This window comes from Corythoichthys intestinalis, chromosome 4 (genome assembly GCF_030265065.1).
Source record: "Corythoichthys intestinalis isolate RoL2023-P3 chromosome 4, ASM3026506v1, whole genome shotgun sequence".
Taxonomy (NCBI): Eukaryota; Metazoa; Chordata; class Actinopteri; order Syngnathiformes; family Syngnathidae; genus Corythoichthys; species Corythoichthys intestinalis.
This window is the reverse complement of record NC_080398.1, coordinates 18,522,704-18,545,268: the sequence shown is the minus strand read 5'-3', so window position 1 is coordinate 18,545,268 and position 22,565 is coordinate 18,522,704. Positions and strand designations below refer to the sequence as shown.

The window sequence follows — 22,565 nt, the reverse complement described above, 5'->3', positions numbered from 1 at the left end:
CACTGTTCCAGCAATTGAGTCTGGCGACCATCCAGCGGATCAAATTCCGAGGGTGGAGCAAGCCACAGCAAACAGACAGCGGATTGGACCAATCAGCGACGGGCAGACGTGACGTTGTTAAAGCGACAAGTAATTAGCGTGAGCGGAGAATGGAGACGTTTATTCAACATGGCTAGCGCGAGCCATGTTGACTGTTGTCAATGACTTGTTTCGATGTGTTTTTGGTAATTTAAAACTGGTTTTACCGCGGATTGGAACATATTCTCGGCTCTCCCGTTCGCCATCTGTGTTGTTGTAGAGACGACTTTCGGCGCGCAAGAGTGACGTTACTCGTTAAGAACACGTCACGCCAATAAACGAATCTGATTGGACGATTGATTTTGTACCTTGCTCGAGAGGCCGTTAATGGGCTGGGTCCCAGACTATTTCTCACAGTGTTTGAAAAATATAGGGAGAATAGTCTGGCTGTGCCAGGCAAGGTTTTTTATGCCTCGGGGTTCTGTCATCTATGGTAATGAAAGGATATTCAAAATTGACACTGAGGAGTATTTCTTCACAATTAGCGTGTGTTGAAATTGACACTTTGCACATAATACTACGGTACTGCTGCCTGTGATGTGTTCCATGAGCGCCTGCCCAGTTTTGTTGAGTATTTTTACGATAAATACGTGAATAATGGCAACTGTTGACTTCTGTCGGAGCTTTGTACTGGCGTGGTCTGTAAAATCTCATTTGGTGTCGCATCACTGCGCTGCCGATGATTGTAAAATTTCACAGCAAAGTTTGATTTGGCCGCGGCTCCCGGTACTTGCTAATTGGGTAGCTATTAGTGAGCTAAGCTGTGCTAGGCTTTATGGGAAATGCAGAGTTGAACTGCTGCGTTTGGAAACATGCTGGTTGAATAGTTTGTCAGTTTATTGTCGGTTATTATGTGCGTGCAATCTACAACATTGAATGAGAATAACAATTCGTCAACGACAATTGTTGTGATAGTTATTTATGAAAATGCTTAGTTGGCACATAGCTTACTGTGTGTGAGTATTGACTGGACTACATTTCCATGGATCTGCATTGTATTATTTTTTTTTTATCATTAGTTACTTCGTTGTTTTTTTTTTTTTTTTGTTTTTTTTTTTAATGAAACTGAATGTTTCTATCCAGACAGCGGAGGCAGGCTTTAAATTTATTTAAGTGATATTGGCATCTTTGCTTGAACTTTGAGTAAAATTCAAGTATCTCGAGGCCGGGCCGAGTGTCGTCTTTTTGGAAATCAAAATATGGTTACCCTAGCATAGCGCTCGAATTAGCATTAGCATTTAGCATGGTGAGTGTCATCTTAAACTCTTGGAAAACTTTTACAAACAGTTTGTGGTGTCCAGGTGAGGTTAATTCATTGAAAATAATGTATAGTGTTCCTGCTGAGTGTATATTATCATCACGAAGATGGTGATGTCCTTTTACGCGCTACAAGTATGTGCTCGTCTGTCAGTGTTCATTATAAATTGTTGCAAACCTTTATTTAATCGTGGAGTAAAACGTCTAAGTTTATAGAGGAAAACATTTTGAGTAATTGTCGACTAAAACTAGACTAAGACGAACACATTTTGAAATGACTAAAATATGACTAAAACTAATAAGTATTATCGTCCAAAAGACTAAAACTAAGACGAAAATTAAAAGGGCTGTCAAAAACAACGCTGGTTGGGTTAAAATGTTCAAGCATTATTGATGCTGAACATGTGGCATTTAATATTTTCCTGCGTTTGAAGAGAAGGACATGACTAATTGTTCTATTTAACATCTTTTTTTATATTCCAGGTTCATTGTCTCAGTGCATGACCTGTTGCGATGATCATTCTATGACCATTAATAAACCATGTACATTATAATTCTGCTCGCACATGCATGAAAAACCTAGTCTAGTGTTTAAAGAAAAGGAATCAGTTTTATCAGACAAAGATAGAGAAAAAGAAGCGAGGAGAACAAAGAAACTCGCTGATAAATTATTAATTCCTAATTCCATTTCTCGCAACGACCTGTGAGAAGATGTTCGCATGTGGAGATGCAAAAAAATTGAAGGATAAAGGGAAAGGGAGAACCGAAGACTCTGGAGTCCAGCTTTATGAACCTTAGCAATATTATGTTGATGAAATGAAATTTATAAAATTATCTGTACCAACTCCTGTGAATCGTGTGTGAGTGAAATGCTAGATGATACGGTTCATGGGTATTATATTATGTATGTAGGCAATATAATGAGACTCAAAGTGCACTATATAAGATGGGTTTGGTAAGATCTGACAACCAGCAATAAATTATTACTCCACTATTGCTTCGTCTCATGGCCAGAAATTCTCTTTATTATATTTGGTTTTGATTTTACCTCAATTGCATGCTGAAATTGTTCATGTTCCTTCTGTAACTGCTCAGCCTCTTGTAACGAACTAGCCGTGATCAGCCCAGCGTTCAGCATTGACTCGCCATTGCGGATCCAGCCCAGCACCTGAATGACAGACATGACCACATATGACATGTCTCACTTACAGCGCATTGACTTTCAGTGGAGTAGTGTTTAGGATATGGGATGTGACAATAAAGATATCAGACTATAACAGCTTCAGTATGCTCGTGACAAACCAGCTGGCTAACTGCTCTCTTCGTTAACCTTATTTCATCAAATAGTAGTGGCCATTGTCATGGCCATTATTATTATTATTTTTTTAACCAAGTTGTCTGAATTACCATGTATCCTAACACTGTTTCCATCAATTTTCAGGTAGTCAGAATGAACAAAACAACAAACAAAACACCCAATTTCTCTCTGACTCAGTATGCACACCTGCAGTGTGGAAGAAGTTCAGAGTCACGACTCAAACTTTCCTAGAAAAACAATGACGTAACAGAGTTTAGACGTTTCAGCTACCCTATCACCACTGCTGTTTTGAATGTCCTGAGGCAGGCCAGCTATAAGCGTTAGCTGGCGAATATCTGAATGATGTACACAAATGTGCTACATGGGAATGCAGATGGTCTTTTTAGGCTTTGTTTCGTACCACAGTAAATTTAGAATTTAGAAATTACAATTAAAATAGAATTTTGGTTCTGAAAAACAACACCTGGTGAAAACTCTTAGACGATCGTGATCGTTCTCAAACAGTGAAAGAGCGAGCGAGAAAGTATTGACATGAGGTGAGTCACCAGTCCAAGTCATGTAGAGACATACCCTATTTAGCATGATTATGTGGCATCATAATAAGCTAGTCTAGCAAGACCTGTTGTTAAAATCTTGTGCACTCCTACCTTTTCTCAAACAAACAACAGGTTTATTCACTAAAGCATTTTCTCCTTAATGTCATTTACCTGTTTGACCTCAGCCTGAAGGTGTCTTAACTGGACACACTGCTCCAAATGCCTGCGGTGTTGCTCGGCTGCTAGGTCCAGCTCCTGCTGCTTCTCGTGGAGAAACTCCAGGAGATCCTGAACGCGGGTGGCCATGTCCACATCTCGGTCACATAACAGCTCCACGCCTGCACAACAGACATACCCACATAGTAGCAAATATGTTGCCTAAGTAACAAAGAATGGTTATAATAACATTACAGTGGTATGAAAAAGTATCTGAACCTTTTGGAATTCCTCACATTTCTCCATAAAATCACCATCAAATGTGATCGTTGTCAAAATCATACAGATGAACAAAATAGTGTCTGCTTTAACTAAAACCCCCCAAACATTTATACGTTATATTTTAATGAGGATAGTATGCAAACAATGACAGAAGGGAGAAAAAGAAGTAAGTGAACCATCACATTTAATATTTTGTTATTCTGTGGAGTCCTCCCATGAACACCATTATTGGCCATAGTTTTACATATAGTTGATGTGTGCACAGAGATATTGGACTGTGCCAGTGATTTCTGTAAGTCTTTAGCAGACACTCTAGGGTTCTTTTTTACCTCTCTGAGTATTCTGCGCTGAACTCTTGGCGCCATCTCTGGGTGACGGCCACTCCTTGGGAGAGAAGCAACAGTGCCAAACACCCTCCATTTGTAGACAACTTCTCTGACTGCTGATTGATGAACACCCAGACATTTACAGATAGTTTTGTATCCTTTCCCAGCTTTATATAAATCAACAATCCTTGATCGTAGGTCTTCAGACAGCTCTTTTGACCGAGCCATGATGCACATTATACAATGCTTCTCATCAAGACATTTCTTACCAGGTGTGTGTTTGATTGTGGGCAGGGCAGCTTTAAACCACTTATCAGTGATTGGGCGCACACCTGTCTGAGAATATTTGGTAAAAAAAATGGTTTCAATTGCTCTTTAAGTCTTCTAAGGGAGAGGGTTCACATACTTATTTTCCCCCTTCTGTCAATGTTTGCATGCTATCTTCATTAAAATATGAAAACCTATAAATGTTTGGGTGGTTTTAGTTAAAGCAGACACTGTATTTATATCTGTGTGATTTTGACAAAGATCAGATCACATTTGATGGTGATTTTATGCAGAGATGTGAGAAATTCCAAAAGGTTCAGATATTTTTTCATACTGGTGTACATTTTCTAAGGAAATTTGTGCACTTTAAACACTGATGCAAGGTGCATCTGTTGAGGATTTAGGAATGATAGTTGCCTTGGCAAAGGGGCATTGGACATAGTATTTTAATTTCTTGTTCCTATCCTTCACTCACCAGATGCTTGGACTTCTGTGACGTACTGAAGCAACTCTTGGCCTTGATGGATAACGTCAAAGGTGAGGTTGTTCATGGTGAGTGCCTTGTCTGCGTGGTGCTGAAGCCTCTGTTCAGCCAGTGTCAGATCCTCTGTGTCAAAGTCACTCATCTGCTGGGTCAGTTCTTCATTCCATGACTCTAGGTCAGAGATTACCTAGATGATGGGGAAAAAAAGATAGGAAGTAAAGGCTGTGAAAAAGTAAAACGGAGCTTTATCAGGCTTGAATGACTGGGCCTCATTGACACAATGACACAACAATCTGTTGTAAAAATCTGTTTTTGAAGTCCAACAAGAAAAATGCAGCATTTATGTAAGTTCACTTGTGAGTACAGTTGTATAATAACATAGGATTTAAAATCACTATTTTTGGAAAAACGTTTTGTAAAGTCCACCTGGTAAGTGTAAATTGCATTTAATACTGTATGATGATTGGTATTACACCATAGGACACTATTGTATTTCATGTTTATTTATTTATTTATTTTTTTTAAATCATTATGGTTTCAAAACTCTTTATTGTTATTTCTCTAGGTTGGAAAAACATTTTCACAAAATGTTTGAATTCAGGTACACTTCAGGACATTAAATTCTGGGACATAAAGCTTCCATGAAAAAATATTTCAACAAGTGCAAGCTTGAAATGCAGTCTGTCTATTGCACACAAAATCAGCCATCTTGTCTTAAAGAAAACACTGAACCTAAAGCCAGACAGCTGGTGTAACGTGCAACGTCTGCAGTAATATGGGATTGCATCTTACTCATGATTTATGGCTGGTATGGCAGATATAGTGAGTTAGTGCTTGTCTTAAATCCCACACTGACTAATGACACAACTGACAAGACAGTGTTTTAAAACTGAAGAAACATGCAGTGGATCCTACAACTTAATAATATCAGCAATAAATGTGAGGCAATCATGAGGCAACTAGGAATATTTAATAATCGCATAACATATAAATTTGACACTGTCTTAAAGTATTTTCAGGAAACAGAAATAATTGATTCATTTTCGATATTTACGAGTAAGTTTAAGATTTTTTTGTGAAAAAAAAATGACTTAGGGAATTATTTTAAGAGGATGATGATGTCCAACAAATATCTATTTTTGGGTACTCATTGTTATCAAATATTTGAATAGAATGAATTTTGAAAATCTGAGAATTTCTCCAAATTATATGTATGTATTTAAACCACATGCAAAAAAACTAAATGTATGGACTATGTGTCATCATGTGCAGTAATAGAATCATTCAAGACACTATACGAACTCGGAACTGCAGTAAAACTTGATATGTGTGTGTAGATAAATGGAAAATGCTTTTGCAGCTGTCATAGATCCTTCAGACTGGACCTCGAACAGGGATTTTGCAATAATTGTGTTAGAACAGTGGAACATGAGAAAAATTTAATACCCCTCTATTTTACAGGTACTTCACTAGACTACAGTGGAGTCTATGATAAAACGGAAAACAAATCTGCTGTGTAAAACATACGGTGAAGTAATGCAACAAGCAGGACTATACTTGTGTGTATATTACATTTTTACCAATTTAAATAATATAATTGATTTCCCGATATCATTAATTTATTACAACAAAGACGTGTAAGTAGATTATATGCATGGATTTACTTTTAATACAAAGTTTCAGTTTTTCCTTTTACAGTATGTACTGTACTGCAGACATCTGGATTTACGCTATCCAAGTTCCATTACTTTGGAAACATAAGGAGGAATTGGAGTGATCGTAAGCCAAATTACTGTCATACAATACCTGAACACTTCTAATTCAACTAACCTGGCAACCTTTCACAAACTTACCAAACAATCATCGTTACGCTTCCTTCCTCTCTGCGTACAGTTGAGTAAAATACCTTCAGCAGGCAGAAAGATCATATCCCTTTTCTGTCACTGCTATAAACTCCGACCGAGAGAAGTGATAAACCTCCTTAGCCTCTTTTTTTCACAGCAGTGTGCTAGGATATAAGGAGGATCTTCTAAAGAGAAACCTCCATGAGGCAACACATGTCTCACCTCTCCTCAGGCACACCCCCTCTTTCACATTCAAGGAAGGAGGGAGTGTCCCTGTGAGTATGTGGGGTAGGGAGAGAAATAAATACCTCCCACACCAGTGGCCGTGCCCTGGATCTTTGCTGGATTAATCCCTTATGTGATTTTGGATTTAGTCAGAGTGATTTGCAGCATTGCCACAATTCTATGGGCTCAGATTTAGTACATCTCTTGGTTTTAAAGAGTAAAGAGCACTAAACTGTTTTCAATGGCCATTTCACATTATATTGTTGTTGCAATCAGTTTTTGATTTTCTCTCAGAGTCAATGTTGAATATACCATTACTAATTCTTAAAAGTGACCTTGCATTATTTATTTACATCATTTTTCATAGGAATACAAGACTATTGGAATTTACCGGAAGTCATTTTTCGAGCAATTTTAGTTACCATATTTTCCGCTCTATAAGCCGCACCTAAAAGCGTTCAATTTTCTCAAAAGAAGACAGTGCACAGTTAATCATGGCATGACAGTGGATGCATTACGCAACCCCAACCACTACTACTACTACTACTACTACTACTACTACCACCACCACCAGTGGTATAAAAAACCTTTTGGACCTTTTGGAATTTCTCACATCTCTGCATAAAATCACCAACAAATCTGATCTTTGTCAAAATGACACAGATGAAAAAAACAGTGTCTGCTTTAACTAAAACCACCCAAACATTTCAAGTTTTCATATTTTAATGAGGATAGTATGCAAACAATAAAAGAAGGGGGAAAAATAAGTAAGTGAACCATCACATTTAATATTTTGCCCTCAAACATTTACACAAAAAAAGCTCCATTCATTTCCTTCGGCAAAAATGTACAATAAACGTGTAAAAAAGTATTATACAGTATGTGGACTTTAGTACTATGCGGCTGACTGGATCGAATTTGAATATTTAAATTTTAAATGTTTGCTCTGGTGGTTTTAGTTATACATTTATGTAATGTAAACACTATGTGAGTTCTAATTACACTCTGTGAGTAAATGGTGACATTAAAAGCTCAGCTACCCCCCAACCAGCTCAATAATTTCCTCTCACAGTAGGATATTAATTTTTAGCTTTATGATAATGAGAGGGAAAATATAACAGTGGGATTTGGATTATTTAAACATGGTATGATTAGGTTTTTAGTTTTGTCTATTTATTTGGTGCTTTTTGTGTTTATTTGATCAGTTGAAGATGAAGCACAAATAAATTCATCATATGTCTACTCACATCAATGGCATCTCTCTCAAAGATGCGAAGCTGAAGGAAGAGTTCCAGTTTGATCTTCCGCTCCTGGAAAAGCTCCTCCATCTGGCCCTGAGCCTCATCCAGCTGCTGTAGCACACTCTCGATGTGCGCCATGGAGCTGTTGTGGGGGGTCTTGTTGCTTGAAATGGCAGAGTCTCTGTCAATAGAAGCCCAGGTGTGTCTTAATATAGTTATTACATCATTCTGTTGGAATATTGCCACCATTTATAGTAAATATAACATACATGGATTGTGAACTCCAGTGCCAATCAAGTAAAAAAAAAAATTGTTTGTACTGAGAGATTTAATTTTTTCTTGAATGACATTTGCACAGGGATATTACAGTGGTGTGTGCAATTGATGCTCACCTGAGCTGCTGTATGAGGTCTTCACCTTCCTTAATGACATTGACAGTCGCTTGTAGGGTGGTCTGTTGTTGCTGACCAAAACGTTTGATCAAATCCTGCACTGCCTCCACAGACTCTGCATACACATCATCCAGCAGTTCCTTCTGAAGCTCCTCCAACCAAGTCCACAGCTAACAAGAAAGTTACGCCGGTTAGAATCCATTGATGTGGAAAAAGATGGTTTTGCAAAATCAAACAAATAGTTCAACCATATTTTGCAAGACAGTACTAGTCCTTCTCAAAAAGTTAGCATATTGTGACAAAGTTCATTATTTTCTGTAATGTACTGATAAACATTAGACTTTCATATATTCTAGATTCATCACACACAACTGAAGTACTTCAAGCCTTTTGTTGTTTTGATATTGATGATTTTGGCAAAAAAGTAAAGAAAAAACAAAAACCCCTATCTCAAAAAATTTGCATATCATGAAAAGGTACTCTAAAGAAGCTACTAACCTAATCATCTAAATCAACGAATTAACTCAAAACCCCTGCGAAAGATCCCTGAGACTTTTAAAAACTCCCAGCCTGGTTCATTACTAAAAACCGCAATCATGGGCAAGACTGCCGACCTGACTGCTGTCTAGAAGGCCATCATTGACACCCTAAACAAGAGGCTAAGACACAGAAAGAAATTTCTGAGCGAATAGGCTGTTCGCAGAGTTCTGTATCAAGGCACCTTAGTGGGAAGTCTGTCGGAAGTAAAAAGTGTGGCAGGAAATGCTGCACAATCAGAAGAGGGGACCGCACCCTGAGAAAGATTGTGGAGAAGGGCCGATTCCAGACCTTGGGGGACCTGCAGAAACAGTGGACTGAGTCTGGAGTAGAAACATCCAGAGCCACCGTGCACAGGGGTGTGCTGGAAATGGCAGAAGCGCCTGACCTGGGCTACAGAGAAGCAGCACTGGACTGTTGCTTAGTGGTCCAAAGTACTTTTTTCAGATGAAAGCAAATTTTCCATGTCATTCCGAAATCAAGGTGCCAGAGTTTGGAGGAAGACTGGGGAGAAGGAAATGCCAAAATGCCTGAAGTCCAGTGTCAAATAACCACAGTCAGTGATGGTCTGGGGTGCCATGTCAGCTGCTGGTGTTGGTCTACTGTGTTTTATCAAGGGCAGGGTCAATGCAGCTAGCTATCAGGAGATTTTGGAGCATTTCATACTTCCATCTGCTGAAAAGCTTTATGGTGATGAAGATTTCAATTTTTCAGCACGATCTGGCACCTGCTCACAGTGCCAAAACCAGTGGTAAATGGTTTACTGACCATGGCATTACTGTGCTCAATTGGCCTGCCAACTCTCCTGACCAGAACCCCATAGAGAATCTGTGGGATATAGTGAAGAGGAAGTTGAGAGACACCAGACCCAACACTGTGGATGAGCTTAAGGCTGCTATCGAAGCATCCTGGGCCTCCGTAATACCTCAGCAGTGCCGCAGGCTGATTGTCTCCATGTCACGCCGCATTGAAGCAGTCATTTCTGCAAAACGATTCTCGACAAAGTATTAAGTGCATAGCTGATATAATTAATTGAAGGTTGACTTTTTTGTATTAAAAAACTTTTTTGTATTGTTCAGATGAAATATGCTAATTTTTTTAGATAGGGATTTTTGTTTTTTCTTGACTTTTTTGCCAAAATCATCAATATTAAAACAATAAAAGGCTTGAACTACTTCAGTTGTGTGTAATGAATCTAAAATATATGAAAGTCTAATGTTTATCAGTACATTACAGAAAATAATGAACTTCATCACATTATGCTAATTTTTTGAGAAGGACTAGTACAGTACAATACGATACAGTCTTTTATTATGTGTAAGTACTGTATACACATGCGGAGCTGTGAACACGTGTACAAACTAGTCATACAAACTGCCAAATGTACACAAAGAAGAGGGAAAAGGGTAATCTAAATCCCACCAGTACTGTTCCACACGGCTGTTTTGTCAGTGGTCATCTTTGTAACAGATTAGCCATCTGGGTGCTTTGGCTGGGCGCATTAAAACTCTGGCAAAGGCATTGTGGCTGGCACCCGCTGCCTGTCTAACACCCACAATGACTTCACAAAATCTAGTCAACCTTTACTGCCACCCCCTGAGTAACATTCTGTACATATTACTTGGCATCTGCAGAGACATTCTTGTAGGCAACTACAGTAAATGTTCACTGGCCTCAATATTCAGTACATTTTTATAATCAAATAAGAACTAATGAATGAGATACCGTACATTGAAAATTTAGCTTCAGGGAGATAACATTAAAGAGCATATGACACGAGAAAAAAAGTCTTAAATGACATTATTATGTGAATTAGAATCACATTTTGAGACGATTCGACTATATACAACAATTTAGCAAAGCACAGATGACGAGAAATTAGTCTTTTAATCTGCCGGTTAGCCACGCCTACCATTATAGGGCTTTAGCGTCCCCAACAGGTGGATGACGTCAGCGGTAGACTGGGCTCATCGGTTTTACTATTCAGCCCATCGAGGGGGAATTATTCAGAACGAGGAAAATGCGACGAAGAGAGCCGCAAAATGTCATTGTTTCAGTCTCTCTACTCCAATATTTTTACAGGATATTCTTTTTATCCAAGTATTTTTCCCCAATAGCTATATAAATGGCTTGAGAAGGACCAGTCAGCCCGTCGAGGGGGAACTATTCACAACGAAGAAAACGCGACGAAGAGAGCGGCAAAATGTCATTGTTTCTGTCTCTTTACTTCAATATTTTTACAGGATATTCTTTTTATCCAAGTATTTTCCCCAATAGCTATATAAATGGCTTAAGAAGGACCAGTCAGCCCTTCGAGGGGGAACTATTCACAACGAGGAAAACGCGACGAAGAGAGCGGCAAAATGTCATTGTTTCTGTCTCTTTACTTCAATATTTTTACAGGATATTCTTTTCATCCAAGTATTTTCCCCAATTGCTAAATAAATGGCATGATGATGACAAATAACAGTCTTGTGCTGAATGGAATATGAAATAATAAAAATGCATTTATTCAGGACGACATGGCAAAATTACTCCATAATGGTCAAAACTGTCGACTTCACCTTTACTGTCGCACCTCCCGAACGATATTTTATGACACCTAAATCGGACATATGTCATTTCCCTTCCCCGGCTTCGGAGAATGTAAACAAACCAGAAGGCGTGACAGCTAGCCGACATGCTAACCCGAACCGAGTGATGTTTCAAAGTCTTCGAAGCGGAAAATCACACATAACTATCCTGGATTATTTGACATGACGACCCGGTTGTCGATTGTCTTCGCGGATCGGCAAACCGCCCGGCAGAGAGCAATTTACAGTTCGTTCCCCGGAGGAGGGTGGCTGGAGTTGTTGTGCAGCTAATGTGCTGCTGCTAATGAGCATTAGGAGAGCTTTTTACATGCCTATCAATGATCAAACGTAAGTAGTCCTTCATTTAAAGGAAGTTTGTAGTGTTTACTTTGTAATCGCTGTATTCGTATTTGACATAATACAAAACAAGATGTTTACTCACTTCCTCGTAAGTCCAATGGTCCCACAGTAAATACCCGCGGTGAATGGGAACCTTTTGAAACTCCAAAAAGGCGCATACGCCTCTCCCTCATACAGAATGATTTTTCTGCAGCCGTTTGGCTGGCGTGATGCGAAAAATAAACGTATTAATCCGCAAAATCAGCTGAATCCTTCGTCCTCATACACAACAGTACACTGTAGCGTGAAGAGGACGTCTTCTACCGTACACGTCACAGCGCCCTCCTCCTCAATGCAAGACCGAAGCCGGAAGTCACTCATTTTCATGGCGCGGGATTCAAAAAACTAAATAAAAATAGCGATCGCTTCCACACACATCCAAGCGGCCCATATCATTCAGGGGCATAAAATACCGCGTGTATTATGAAATAAACATGCTTTTTCGTGTCACAGGCACTTTAAGATTTATTGATTAATTAAACAACTTTAAAGCAGTTAAAACAGTGGGAAATATTTTGATCTGTTTAATTAATTTCAGTTCTCTATGCAGAAATATATCATTATTTGATCAGATATGGTTCATCGATCACTATAAATGGCAGACAATGAGTTAATTGATATGTGATTTCTATCTGTAGCATACAGATAAAACTTACAACAATGGTATTTAATGCAAACTACATTAATAGTTCTCAGAACATACGTAGTACTATTGTGTACATATCAAACTGTGAACTTTAACACAGTGCATCTACAATATTTTGTAGATTGTGTAATTTTTAAATCTTCCTCATTGACCGAAAGTCAGCTGGGATAAAAGTCACCAGTGACCATGACTGCAAACGGTGAATTTTTGTTTCCGTTCTAATTTGATCCATGTACTAGAATCCAACATGAACAGTTTAGATCGACTGGACTGCTTCCAATATCTGCTAACCAGTTGGAACCATTCACCCAAGCACAGAAATAGACATTAACATGCACACATACACAAGCGCTAACCTGGTGTGAGCTGACAGATGGGATGAGGGCGATTAGTCCATATGGACATTAAAGACTAGCTTCATTATTAACCCATGATTCTGTCATGGTTTTATGTAAACAGGGCAGAGGGTTAACATATGCACATCAGTATACTTTGTCAGAGAGTAAAGGTTAATTTAGACATTTAAAGGTGTGTGATACAGCTCAATAAGAACCATTAGAAGAGTTAGGGTTTCAAATCAGAAGGCTTTACTGCTATCTAACAACTGACATTACAGAAGAAATATAGGCCATACATATTTATCTACAACTAAATTAGGCTTAGACACGGAAAACATTACTGTAATTTTCGCACTATAAGGCACACCTGACTATAAGCCGCCACCCACCAAATTTGGCACGAAAAGGCCATTTGTTCATAGATAAGCTGCAATGGACTATAAGCCGCAGCTGTCCACACTGTATTATGGGATATTCACACCAAAAGATGTTAACCGGTAACAATTTGTTTGACAGCGGCATCAAACGACTGTCATAAGACCAAATTAAACACCATGAAGCTTTGAACCAATTGGCTGCAAAGCTTCATTGCTTCAAGGAGCTTCATTTAGCTATCCCTGCTCCCCTGGGGGAGACAGTCAACCTCTGCTGCCACCTGCTGTCAACAATGTTGTCGTCCAACATGCCTCCTAGCATGCATTGCAGCGCTACAGATGTAAATAACAATCAAAATTCATGTTCTGTGCTGATAATTTCTTCAGTTACTGTTCCAGTTGTTTCATTATTTGCTATTTATGGTATTTAGCAACACTTTATTTGACAGTAGCTCAATAAGACTATCATTAGAGAATGATAATTATGACATGACACTGTCATGAGCATTAATGAATGCTTATAACAGATGTCCTTTAGTGTTATCCAGCAAATTATTTCTTTTGAATGGATGTAAAAGATCCAAGCTGGACATAAATGGAGTTAGTGACGCAATTTGCTGGATGATACTTAATGACATAAGCATTCAGTAATGCCCATGATAATGTCATGTCATAATTATGACGATCTTATGACAGTCTTATGACACCGCTGTCAAATAAAATGTTACCTAAGTATTACCCAAACAAATCAACAAATAAGCCACATTGGACTATAAGCCTCAGGATTCAAAATGATGGGAAAAAGTAAGTGCTTATAGTACGAAATTTACAGTACATTCACTAATGTTTTTCTAATGATATGACGATACAGTACTATAATTTGTAATTCAACCAATGCCAAGCACCAGTCGTCTAATTGACTTTTATTGGCACTGATCTGACTTCTGACAGCATAGTGAGCAACTTAGTATCACTCAAAATTTCTATGATCTTCTGGAAACATCATTTGTAAAATGATGAATGGTTGATTGGATGAAGTTGATTGAGCTTGGATGCAGTGAAAAATTACAATGCTGTAATACAAAACTAAACTGTGAAGGAGACCTTGTGGTTAGTACATTTGTCTCACAGTTTAGGGGTTCTAAGTTCAACTCTCACCTCTGGCTATCTGGCTTCCTTGAAATTACAAAAAGATGCATGCCGGGTTAACAGAAAACTCATTAAACCTCATTGTGAATGTATACAAAAATGGCTGTTTGTCTGTATGTGCCCTCTGATTACTTTGCAACTAGTCTAAGGTAAACCCCACATCTCTTGCTAAGTCATGTTGGATAGGCTCCAAACAAAGGGTAAAAAACTAAAAATGAGGACAAGCGGTACAGGAAATAGATGGATACACATGAAGGCCGAGGGTGAACAGCACCCACCTCTTTGACGTGTGTGTGGAAGGAAACCGACATATCCAACAGAACCTTGCGTTGTTCCACACGTCGCACGAAGTCCTGAATGCGATCTTCAAGCTGGTGGGCAGCCTGGTAAATTTCCTCGGGGTCACATTCTCCGGTTTGAGCCAACTGCTCTGCTGCCTCGAGCAGCTTGTCAGCATTAGTGTAGGTGTTCTGTAACATGAAGATTACACAAAGTCATCTATGTTCTTGACTGCCTGAATAATTTTTCAATACTCACTTAATTACAGGAATTAATTTAGTGAATAGACCGTGAGACAGACAGACAGACAGACAGACAGACAGAAAGGTATGTTGACTTTCACAGCTCACCTGTGCAACCTCTTCAAAGTCCTCATGTCTCTTCTGCAGCGCTCGCGCTCTGTGCAAAGACTTCCCGACGCCAGTGTGTTTACTGAGGAAAGCCTCACCATGGTTTTCTATCCAGTCTAGTACCTTGAGACACACATAACTTTTTGTTTTACACACGAAACTGATTTTTAAACTTTGAATTAATAATGCAGTACAGTTTAAAAACCAGCAGGTGGTGCAGCTGACTATAAAGTGACTGCAGCCCATTTAAATTAAAAGGATGAACAGTATCTACTCTACTGTCATCTACTGTATGGCTCGTGCTTTCCTTAATTTTTTTCTTGTTATTCCCTCAACCAAATACATTGCTATATGTTAGAATTATTATACGTTTCTTTAAAGCAACATAAAGTAACACAAGCTTAGTGTTTCCCATAAGAATTAATACATGCATTTACCGAACTGAAACATTGAGGAACACATTGCTATACATGACTAATGACAGGGTTTGTTAGGCTAATTTCAAGGTTTCAGGCAATGTTTCTATAACATTCATAATGCCCTTTGCGCACTTTGAGGCAGCAAACTGCATCACCATGGAAACCACTACCAAGAGAGATGAGTGATGAGAGGCAGGATAGAAGACGTGAATACCAGAATCATTGAGATGCTGAATAAAAGAGATTGAGGACGAGAGTGTGCGAGTGTAGAGAGCCACAGAATCATGCACTCTGTCTGCACTCTAGTGTTGAAATGTTCACCGTTACCAGTGATACAGAAACTCATCAATAATAAATGGCTGTATTTAAAACAATGGAAGTGTTGCTTACTTGCTGTACATCTTGCTGGAAAACACACAGTTGCAGACGTTGGTGAAGGCGAACTTTGCGATGCTGCCAGATGTTCTCAAGTTGCCTCTGATGATGGAGCACCTCATGGATAATATCCAGGACATGGTGAACCGCCTTAGAATAGTTAGCTGATGCCATCAAAGAATCTGTGCTCCCTGGGGTCAAAGGTCGCTGTAGTTTGTCCAGAAGAGACTTCCCATCTTGGCTCACCTAAGCCATATTTTTGGGAACAATAAAAAACAAAATCATTGTTACAATATTAGCGCGCTATCAAAAAACAAGACAAAAAAAAAACATCAAAATGATTGTACGATTATGTTATCCTTATCCGGTTTTGCTCTTTCCGAACTAACTTGTGTGATGCTGTGAAATTTTGCCAATGTGAAAAGTGAACATTGTCAAGTACGAAACCAATTCTTTTTCAATGTCTTTTTGCATTTTAGATTGGTGGGACTAAATATTGTGTACTGACCTCAGAGTATGCAGAGGTAATGTGCTCATATAGGCCCTGATGGCGGTGGATTGTGTCCTCCAGGTCTTGGAGTTCTGAAGGCAAGTCTCCTTCACCACAAGCTTTACACCATGGCTCCACTTTACTCATGTACTGAGAAGAGAACAAAGATTTAGGCATGGGCTATGCTTTAGAAATATGCAAAGTAATGCAAAGCACCAAGATGAGAATTTCCCTAAAAATTGGTTTGATTAGATGTCTCAAGATTGCTATGTTCTCCAGGGCCAAGACTGGAAAACGTTTTTGCTGTATCAGACGATAGTTGCTAACCCAACCTTTAACTTCCTCGCAGAGATTACAGTATACTCAACTACTGTTAAGTTATGATCATATCGCCAAAAGTACTCAAATATTGCTGCTAAAGAGCAGTGTAGTCAGTAAAGTGTTACTGTAATCTGATTACCTTCTTTCAGTAACAAGCAATCAAACGCGTTCATTTTTCCAAACCAGTAATCTGATTAGTTTCCTTAGTGTCCATACATTACTATTTTGCTATTGCCTTATAATGTATGTAGAATGAAGAATATTGTAGTCATGTAAGAAGAGCATTTTAAATAATAAAATGTTTGTTTCCATGGTAACCGCTCTTAGTTACTTCCTGTTTTGGTCACGAGTGTGCGAGGGAATGTTGTTCTGTGTGTGTCCATGAATGAACGGGAGTATTTTTCCTTTATTCTGGAGGGTTCCAGCGATAGGTTGGAGCCGTTACATTGCCGACTGTTTCCTAGCTTTGCCGTTGAATCGGCGCGTAGTTGTTGCTCCCGCTCGTCCCCGTGAAGTCTGCAAGAATTGTTTACATCATAATTGTGCTGCACATTTATGCTGTGAGGTGAAGTGTTCGTTTAGCAATTTTGGGATGTGTTGTAAGTCCGACTGAGTGTAAAGTACCTAGTTGCCGCCACGTTTTGTGGCCAAATTTGACCCCTTGTGTGTACGGTGTACTTCAGGGTTGTACGCGCACATTCGTGCCCGCCCCCACATTTGTGTTTTTTGCACTGTGGAATTCATTTGTGTGTTGTTGATTATTGTGCCGTCAATTTGCAATTTTTTACATTGGCACTGATATGCTGTTAACCCTAACCCGAAGTTCAGAATTTTTTAGATTAGGTTTAATCTTTGAGTTAGCGGGGGTTTAATTAGTTGGTGGTGTTGATTTCAACAAATTCTATGCAGTTTGTCAGTCATTTGTTAGTTTCAGCGCTCCGGAGTGGTTAAAATAGCACGAGTCAAAGCTGGCTGAAATCAACTCCATCGACTAATTAAACCCCCGCTAACTAAAAGAATAAGCCTTATGTGAAAAATTCTGATCTTCCCCCATAAATTCAATTACCAGAAAGTCAGTTACATGCGATGACATTTTTCTGTTGTCACTCTTATGTTGAGGCAGCAAAGGGAGAAAAATCGGCATAAAGTAACCAATAAATTATTTTTCAAGTAACTTTGATAATAAAGTAATCAGTAAAGTAACTACATTACTTTTTGAGGCGTGATCAGTAATCAAATTACTTTTTCAAGTAATCTGAGACAACACTGATGAAGAGTGACAATAATTAGTAGGTCGGACAGAAAAACTGTTAATCAAAAACACAGTAGAAAGATTTTCTTTATTCTGTTTTTATGGTTATAAAGCTAAAATAAGCTTGGATGTCAAACACTATAAATATTATAACAGTATTTATCATGCAAATGTCTGATATTGTCATTTAAAAATTTAGTAATGCAAAATTCATGCAGTTTACCATTTTCTAGTGTATGCATGTGTGTATATGTGCATACCTGATCGGCTTTTTGATGGAAGCTGGCTGACATCTCTAGGAGGGTGCTGCGTTCGTCCAGTGCTGCAGCAAAGGCCTTCCACTCCTGCTCCAACTGGCCTGAAATCTGCTGGATCTGCTGGGAGGCATAGTGGCCTGATTCCAGGAGCCGATTCCCTACTGACATAATCCGGTTGATGTTCACGTACACATTCTGGGAATAGAGAGATGAAAATACACAACACGGCAAAGATTTAGATGACATTCATTTGCTTTTATTGATTCTAATAGTATTTTGCAATTGCGTTTTTAATGGTATTCTTATTTAGAATCAATGACTTCTCATAATTGAGGACAGATGGTGCAACATAGAATGGATACTGCTGTTTGATTAAAACTCTGCACAATCAAGGCCATGTAAGTAAAATACATACAAACAGCAGCTGGTATCAGTGCGAACTGTGTCCTGTCATGTTTATTTATCTGGTTCAGTTGACTATGCCTACCAGCCAAATACTGTAACCGTAAAACATACACTACAGTGTATCAGAAGTATAACAAACCACCCCCCCTCCATTTTTAAAGGTAAAATTCAAATACTTTAAGCACTTTCAGAGTAATACGTCAAATTTATGAAACATTGTGCAGATATGAATTCTACAGTGTATCACAAAAGTGAGTACACCCCTCGCATTTCTGCAGATATTTAAGTATATCTTTTCATGGGACAACACTGACAAAATGACACTTTGACACAATGAAAAGTAGTCTGTGTGCAGCTTATATACAGTAATAGAGTTCAATTATTTTCCCCTCAAAATAACTCAAAATATAGTGAAGGGAATAGTTACCTTTCTCGCACACACCATATAACTGTTTGCATTCCTCTAACACACCTGATATAATTAATCAGGGAATAATATAATTTCTCATATTTACTGTAGGACTGTACTACTCTAACACCCCTAATATGAAATAAATAGCACACCATAGTTTAATGAAAAGAAGCAGAATAGATACACAACGCCATCTTATCACAGAAGCCCAACGTGTGCGTCATGAGCAAGATTGACGCACCAACTCTAGCAATCTGTTCTCCCGACCACGCCAAGGACAAAGAGCAGGGCGCTCTGTCCTAAAACAAGTAGTGTCTCGCCCAGCCAGGATAACAAAGTTGATAGCGGGTGCTTGGGACGTCGAGACCAGCATCGGTCGCTGTGGCAACCACGTCCCATCCACGCACGAACCTAACCGCCCAAAACCGGCCACAGAGGGATTATCTCAAGACAACACTCAGCCACACCTTCGGCCCGGCCCAGTCCACCATAGCCTTCAAAAACACTGGACACTGAGATAACAAATAGTTCGCTGCTCGGAAACTTTTCTATGTAGCCTTGTTTTGGATTCAGCATTGTTCCTCCGTCGTCTGTTTTTGCCTTGTTTTTTGACCATTGTCGACGAATAAATTGTCAACCTGTTTTCGGTGAGCCTTCTTCAAATTTTTGGAACATGGGTTCAGTACAAAGGGTTTACACAAGAGGTGAACGCGCGGAATATCGGCCCTCCCGATTGACTCACGGAAGCGGTAAGCAGCGAAGCACCATTTCTGTGCGGTTTGGCCGGGGGGGCGAATTCCTTCAATAGCCATTAATATCTAAACCCCTGGCAACAAAAGTGAGTACACCGCATGGGAACTACGTACATCCCTAAATGTCCAAATTGAGTACTGCTTGTCATTTTCCCTCCAAAATGTCATGTTACTCGTTACGGGAGTGCTGTCAGCATTGCTGCAGAGATTGAAGAGGTTTGGGGGGACAGCCTTTTAGTGCTCAGGCCATACGCCGTAGTCTACATCAAATTGGTGTGCATGGCTGTCACCCCAGGAGGAAGCCTCTTCTGAAGACGGTACACAAGAAAGCCCGCAAACAGTTTTCTGAAGAACTGTCAACAAAGCACATGGATTACTGGAACCATGTCCTATTGTCTGATGAGACGAAGATTAATTTGTTTGGTTCGGTTGGTCTCAAGCATGTGTGGCAGCGACCAGGTGAGGAGTACAAAGATAAGCGTGTCATGCCTACAGTCAAGCATTGTGGTGGGAATGACCCCCCCCCCCCCCCCCCCCCTTCAATCTCTGCAGCAATGCTGACAGCACTCTTATAATGAGTCACATGACATTTTGGAGGGAAAATGACAAGCAGTACTCAATTTGGCGGCGTACTCACTTTTGTTGCCGGGGTTTAGATATTAATGGCTATATTTTGAGTTATTTTGAGGGGAAAATAAATTAACTCTATTATATAAGTTGCACACAGACTACTTTTCATTGTGTCAAGTGACATTTTGTCAGTGTTGCCCCATGAAAAGATATACTTAAATATCTGCAGAAATGCGGGTGTACTCACTTTTGTGATACATTGTATATTCATACAACTAGTCCTACGTACTCAAAGTTGATATATTTTAGGGCTGCAGCTATCGAATATTTTAGTAATCGAGTAATCGACTGAAAATCCTATCGATTAATCGAGTAATCGGATAAAACATATTTTTTAGGTAAAGAGCAATTATAAATATACACGAGAAAACAAGACATTTCATCTAATATTGAACCATTTTCAGTCAATCAATGTCTTTACTTTCGATGTACATTGTTGAAAACAGCCAACAATTGCCTCTCAGATGTGACTAAAATAAAAAAAAGACCAATTTACTGCTTTCACTCCAAAAACTTTTAGATCTTATAAAAAATATATATATTTCTTACCTAAAAATGCTATTACGCTTGATAACACACATCACTTAAAAGTTAAGTGTTTTTCCCACGAGTTTCAATTGAATTTTCATTTGTCTCAAGCCATTTTTAAATTCTAGTTAAGTTTTAATTTAGTCTAAACTGTAAGTTCTGATAGGACTTTGAGGTTTTGCAGAATTCAAAATAAATGTATTGTAACATATCAGGTTATAATATGGCGGTGATATTTGCATGCATTCCTGAATGCACCGCCTGACGTGCGGGGGTGAGGGAGGTGCGGGAGAGCGAGAGACGTGCCTTCCTGTTGCTGTTGTAGTTCCACAAGTTCGCGAAAAAGAAATAATTGCAACCTAACGAAGCGGGCGACTCTTTGTCAACGTTACAGTATAATATAGGCCTGAACGATATTGGAAAAAACTATTGTTGCGATTTTTTTGAGGTGTGCAATATATTGCGATATTATATTGCGATAGTAAAAAAAAAAAAATATATATATATATATATAATTGTTTTTTTTTTTAAAAGAAATTTTCACTAGATGACTTGAATAGCTGTTTGGAAATACTTTGCATGACACACCGTGACCACAGTGTATTCATATAATACCGTTTCATTTGTGAATGATTAAGATTGCTGTATTATTATGAAGGGATCCAGGAAGCAATGTCTGCACAAAATAGATAATTTATTGAACACAATATTTGACACTTCAACAGCAGCAAATACATTAAATGACAAATAAAAGAGCAGGTCAGGGATTCCCCTATATTCAACAGATTGTGGCGCACCGCCACACTAAAATGAAAGCCGCCACGCCTGGCAAATGAGATGTATTTTATTTATTTATTTAAATAAATAAAAAATTTTAAGGCCGCTTCAAACTAGCGGCAGCCGAGTGGGAGGAGTTCAGCGGACACCTATTCATTGTGTATTGTAGCCTAATGTTCGTAACTATGCAGGCCCCCCCTTAAGAGACGCAAGGGGAACGAGTAGGAAGAATGGGAGAACGAGCGAGATAGCGAGAGATAGCGGTCGCATGTTGTAGCAGCCCGCTGTTATTTTGTTATTGTTTTTCTTTATTATTGTTACCACAATAAAGTGGGTAAGCAAATACAGACTTCTCTCCTTCTTGCCCATATCCGGGGCATTACAATAATTTGGATCGGACTTTTCGGCGAAAGTGAGCGGTGGACGGCCGTCTTGGACGGAAAGCAAACTTTGACTAACTTGCGCTGAGAGACTGCGGAGAGGCGGGGCCCAAAATAAAGCCTTGCTCTATTTTCAGAGCGTTGGTCACAGTAAACGATTTATCAGTTCAAACTTTGATAAATGCGCCCCCTCCACCCAAATTTCGCGAGCTCTGGGACACTCGAAAAATGACTCTCATACCTCTCCTTGCTAAGTTAATGGTACCTCGACGTGCCTTTGTGTGGAAATTTAGTTTACGAACAACGGGGAAAAAACTATTCACCTTCTCACCGAATCAAGTAAAACTCTTTACACGGCTATTAGAATTCCCCCAGTGCTCTAAATGGGTCAGTTGACAGAAGGACTGTTATTGTTGTGGTAATGTAGTACTTATGAGGGTCAAATAAAAGGAAAAAGGAGGACTACGACGGTGGTCTGCAACCCGCGGCTCTCGGGCCGCATGCGGCTCTTTAGCG

At 39.2% G+C, this 22,565-nt stretch overlaps 1 protein-coding gene across 6 annotated transcripts in view; it reads right to left on the bottom strand.

The window, feature by feature from the left end:
• Positions 1-22,565, bottom strand: part of triob (trio Rho guanine nucleotide exchange factor b) — a 192,518-nt gene that overhangs the window by 76,749 nt on the left and 93,204 nt on the right. For all 6 annotated transcript variants that reach the window (XR_009063064.1, XR_009063065.1, XM_057835071.1 and 3 more), the window contains 10 exons: positions 18,169-18,360; positions 16,354-16,485; positions 15,861-16,091; positions 15,052-15,174; positions 14,701-14,892; positions 8,407-8,576; positions 8,021-8,195; positions 4,696-4,891; positions 3,361-3,527; positions 2,384-2,503 (listed from right to left, as the gene is read on the bottom strand). Coding sequence is in view for 4 of the 6 variants with exons in the window: in XM_057835071.1 (XP_057691054.1) it covers positions 2,384-2,503; positions 3,361-3,527; positions 4,696-4,891; positions 8,021-8,195; positions 8,407-8,576; positions 14,701-14,892; positions 15,052-15,174; positions 15,861-16,091; positions 16,354-16,485; positions 18,169-18,360 (1,698 nt within the window). In the remaining 2 variants the exon portion in view is untranslated. The remainder of the gene's footprint in view (positions 1-2,383; positions 2,504-3,360; positions 3,528-4,695; positions 4,892-8,020; positions 8,196-8,406; positions 8,577-14,700; positions 14,893-15,051; positions 15,175-15,860; positions 16,092-16,353; positions 16,486-18,168; positions 18,361-22,565) is intronic.